Raw genomic sequence first — 4,381 nt, forward strand, 5'->3', positions numbered from 1 at the left:
AGGACCCATCGAAGAGAAGTGTAGACACATAGCCTATCGACAATTTACCCGATGGTGTTTGGGATACTGTGGCAGAAAAAATCGTGTTATTTTGCCGTCCTGTGTCGTTTCCTGCATCCGGGCTCATTTTCCTTCTGAAGATGGGGATGAGGATTTGTACAAAGGTTTCCGATGGCCAGCGTTAGAAGAAGAAAACGAAGACTGATTGCCATAGCATTTCATTTAGTTAAATAACCTCAGTATTAAATTTTCTATATGAAATTTTATCACAGAATAAAAATTTTTCATCTTTCTACATTTCATTTTCAACTCATTTCATATTCTTTACAAATCTACTACGATGCAGTTCCAACACCTCTTCCTTTGAAACTCGTTCTCGACCACTGGTCAGGCTTTGAGGAGCTCTAACAATATTTTTTTTGTATGTTGTTTCTTTTTGATATCTCCTATGATTTCATTCAAACAATCATTGACATAATCTGAAGAAAATAGAATACTGATTTAAAATATGCTATTCAATTGACATTAAGACACCTTAAGTGACAAAGTTATCTTTGAATCATTTAACTGCAGACGTCAGTGCAAATCTAATATGGATTTCTTACCATAAGTTGCATCATTTAGCAAAAATCGAAGCACATGACGTTTCTTATATTTTGGGTATATCAATGACACACGACCAGTTCCATCTTTTTTTAGTTTTTGCATCCTGGAGCTGTTTTCATTGAAATGCATTGCTGCAATGTGGAGCCTAGAATGATATTAAAATATGTTAATAGCATATTAGAATAGAATTAATAGCATAATTCAGTTTTGAGCTTTTGCCTGACCTTGAGAGGAGTCCTCTGTATGAAAACTGAAGCATTTTCGGGGCAAAATGGTTGAAGACAGAATGTAAACATTCTAATTGGCTTGTCTGTCCATATGGTGACATTTTGGTGACCTTGTTCACTAATCTTGTTCCTTTCAAAACTTCTTCAATCTTGTCACCTGCTGGCGTACCTAGACGATTAAATTGATAGATTACTTCCACATTTTTCTAAATCAGGATTGGGTATAGAACTATTCTATCTAGTACATGGTTTTCAATTAAATACCTGGTAACAACCACTTTTTCTGAGCCACATAAGGTTTGTGTTGACAATTGACGTGTACCCCCTGAACATGTTCCACAGCTGAGAGCCATTTTTCTTGATTGATTCCTTATCGTCTTTCGGGGAAGACGAAACACACCAGTATAGATGATATTTTAATGATTTCACCCAGTCTTGAATGTCCACAAAGGCTTTGGTCTTCGCTAATTTCTCTAACTTTTTTGTTATACCTGAAATTATAGATTATTAGATTTTTCAAGCTATCCAACGATATAAAAAGTGATTGCTGAAAGACCCAAAATGTGAAGAAAAACTAAGAGGGTATTTGACATTTTGACTCAATTCTATGCGCAATTTTCGAAACTGATCTATCAATTCAATCAAATAGTTTTGAAAATCATAGATTTGAGTCAAATTTGTATTTTTGCATTTATAATTTATACAGACATTTATGCAAAGATTTTTTTAACTTACTTTTGACAACGTGCCAGCAGTCATAATAGTGACTAACTTTCCATACTGTCCTTATCCATTTTCCAATCTGCAAATGCATATCTGATATAAATGCCTTTACCGGTATATTCCCTAATTCTGTTGTGCAGCGTTTTAGGCCCTCCAACTCCATGGCATTTGAGTTTTTAACTTCAGTTGACTAGAAAGGAATTGCGCAATATGGCATTTTTTATCAATGGCTATTAAAAAATAGATTTTAACTCACAACTTCAATCTGAAAACTTTTACGTCAGTATATCTACCTGCACTAGTTGCAGTGAAACAACTTTCTTCGCCTCGATGTCCATGATGGAGTAACTCCCAAATTTGGCAGAGTGTCCCATGGAGTCGCATCTCCCATCACCACCGAGTAATCGCTCACCATTTAGACCATCCAAAATTGTTTTTCTGCTGACTTCCCAAACCCGGTTAATTGCTCCATGAAAGAAATTTCGTTGGTAGCGGAAAAAACGATCTCGTTGAATGAATGGCAATATTTAGCAACCTGGAAAAAAATTATGTTCCCACTATCAAATTTCAACCATCGAAACAGAGGATATTAGGCCTAAATGAATTTAGGACACAATTTTGAATATTTAACAATATCAGAAGTTCACATCTCTGGTGACTTACTCGAACAACCGTATAGATTTTGTTGGCCAGTTTCCAGTAAGCAAGATCATCGCACTTATCAAAATATTCAAAACTGGTTTCCCTGCAATATAATCCTGGTTCTGCCAACTACTCTGTTTCCAGCACAACTGGCATGTTGTTTGAACAACTAGTAATGTGCCTTTGGTTCTTTTCTCTATCTTGTTATAACCACCGCAAGAATTACAATGACGGAAAAGTTCAAATAGTTTATGCTCGAAAACGATTACTTTAGCTTGTTTCCCATAATCTAGCTGGCTGTCATCTCTGAAAATTGGATAGATAGATCGTTGTAGGGTGGCACTAGTAATCATCAGCAATAAGCATTACCTGAGACATACTCATAAAAAAGTTACCTCATTTCATCAAAAATAATATTTTCTTCATCAGAATCATAGTTATTATCACTACCCGAGTCAGATTCAGATGGAATGTATTCATCATCAGAATCATTATCCTCAGACGAACTGCTATCAACAACAAAGGTCTTCCTGCTGCTTCCAAGGGGCCGACCTTTCCTCTTCATATTTACCCCTGTGGCAATCGCTGAAATGCATGGTTGAAAACTTTAAAATAGTCTATAGGCCTAAATGAAATTTTTTTACTTTTTCATTATAAGTATTGATATAGGATTGTGATCAAATCTGATAAGAAATTAGTCAATCATTGATTATATTGAAAATATTTCCTAAATGCAGTGCTTACTTTTTGTTGCAGGAGTTATCTGAACCCCCCGTGAGGTTTGGCGTACTTTTTTGAATACATAAACAGGTTTTGTTTTGTACCTTACTACTACTTTCGGTTTTGCTGGTGTCTTAAGCGTCTGAATAGCTGAATTTATCAAAAGATCAATAATTAAACTTTTGCTCTGTGAAAAACCAGTATCAACAATGAAAAAGGCACTACTGAAAAAGATACTCACCTTTCGACACACAATCTGATGCACTTTGTATGCCAATTTCTTTAGATTTGGCGGCAATGTTGGACTCAACTAGGCAGTCCGGGTCTTGAAACGAAGATTCATCATCGGGAATTACAGCTGAGGCTTTTTGAGGGTTCGCCACATTGTTAAATATTCTTTTTCTTTCTCTTTTTTTCATATGCAGCCCTGCCCTTTGGTCTGGGGGGTGAAAAAAGCATTTCGTCAGCTGAGTTTAATTGACTTGGCTGTACCGGCATATGAATTGTTGGTACAGCTCCTGACTTTAGCAGTAACCTGAATAAATAAAACATTTTCTTCAGAAATCAGTTCATTTGGCAAAGCTCTCATAATGATATTATATGTTGCATTTTGATATTCATTTTGATTTGTGGCCTGTGCTACCTATGACCTTTTAGGACAGCTATGTTTAATCTTGTTTTCAATAAATGGAGTAGTCTATTATTATAAGATAAAGATACTTTTCACTCAGTAATTCATAGATTTAATATTGTGAAATGGTCCCTTTTTGTAGTACGATGCCTGCATATGATGAAAGCGCTATTATAGCTTTTTACAGGCCAGGTTGTCCGGGGACCATCTCATCAAAATAATAAATCTTCAGTATCATCCAAATCCTATACTATACTCCTAAATCAGGAGGTTCCAGTCATATGGGCTGGAATTATTCATTTATATTTCAAGGGTTTTATTATGAAGCTTACTTTTTCGCGAATTTTGCGTCAAACATCATCTTATTTGCACAAGCTGTTTCTTCAAAATGATACCGACATAAGACCGAATACCGGGTCGGCCCTGTCCAGTTTAAACGCTTCTAGCATACAAATTTCGTCCACATGGCCCTCGTCTTATCATCACTTGGCCAGTAGAATGTACTTGCTTTGTCAGCACTGCCATGACTGCACCCATAAGCGACACAGCGAAGTCCCATTTTGGAAAAGTAAACATGTAAATAATCATTTGTATAGATGAACGCTGAGACAAAAGACTTCCTGGTACATGTAGTGACGTCACGCACTTGAGAATTCCGGAAATTGCCGATGTTTGTTTGCGGAAACTAGTTCAACACACCGCAAGAAAATGCAGTTACTTAAGTACTATTTTATAGATTTTATTAATAGATCTATGACTTTTAGAGCAAAAAACCTTTACAAATCCGTATTCTATATATTTTTTCCAAGGAAATTATGCCAGAATAAAATAT

The 4,381-nt window shown here is 35.8% G+C and overlaps 1 protein-coding gene across 2 annotated transcripts; it reads right to left on the minus strand.

Annotated features, from left to right (window-relative positions):
* Positions 1–663: 663 nt before the first annotated feature.
* LOC141904698 (uncharacterized) lies at positions 664–2,283 on the minus strand. 2 transcript variants are annotated; one of them, XM_074793326.1, is made up of 6 exons: positions 2,220–2,283; positions 1,850–2,091; positions 1,569–1,746; positions 1,098–1,324; positions 831–1,002; positions 664–751 (listed from the first exon to the last, which is right to left on the minus strand). In XM_074793326.1, exons 2-5 carry the CDS (start codon positions 1,928–1,930, stop codon positions 967–969), a joined length of 522 nt encoding a protein of 173 aa, XP_074649427.1. In that variant the 5' UTR covers positions 1,931–2,091; positions 2,220–2,283; the 3' UTR covers positions 664–751; positions 831–966. The 2 variants fall into 2 exon arrangements, with proteins under 2 accessions (XP_074649427.1, XP_074649428.1); XM_074793327.1 differs by lacking the exon at positions 664–751 and having other exon boundaries at positions 956–993.
* Positions 2,284–4,381: the final 2,098 nt, after the last annotated feature.

This window comes from Tubulanus polymorphus, chromosome 4 (assembly GCF_964204645.1).
Source record: "Tubulanus polymorphus chromosome 4, tnTubPoly1.2, whole genome shotgun sequence".
Taxonomy (NCBI): domain Eukaryota; kingdom Metazoa; phylum Nemertea; class Palaeonemertea; order Tubulaniformes; family Tubulanidae; genus Tubulanus; species Tubulanus polymorphus.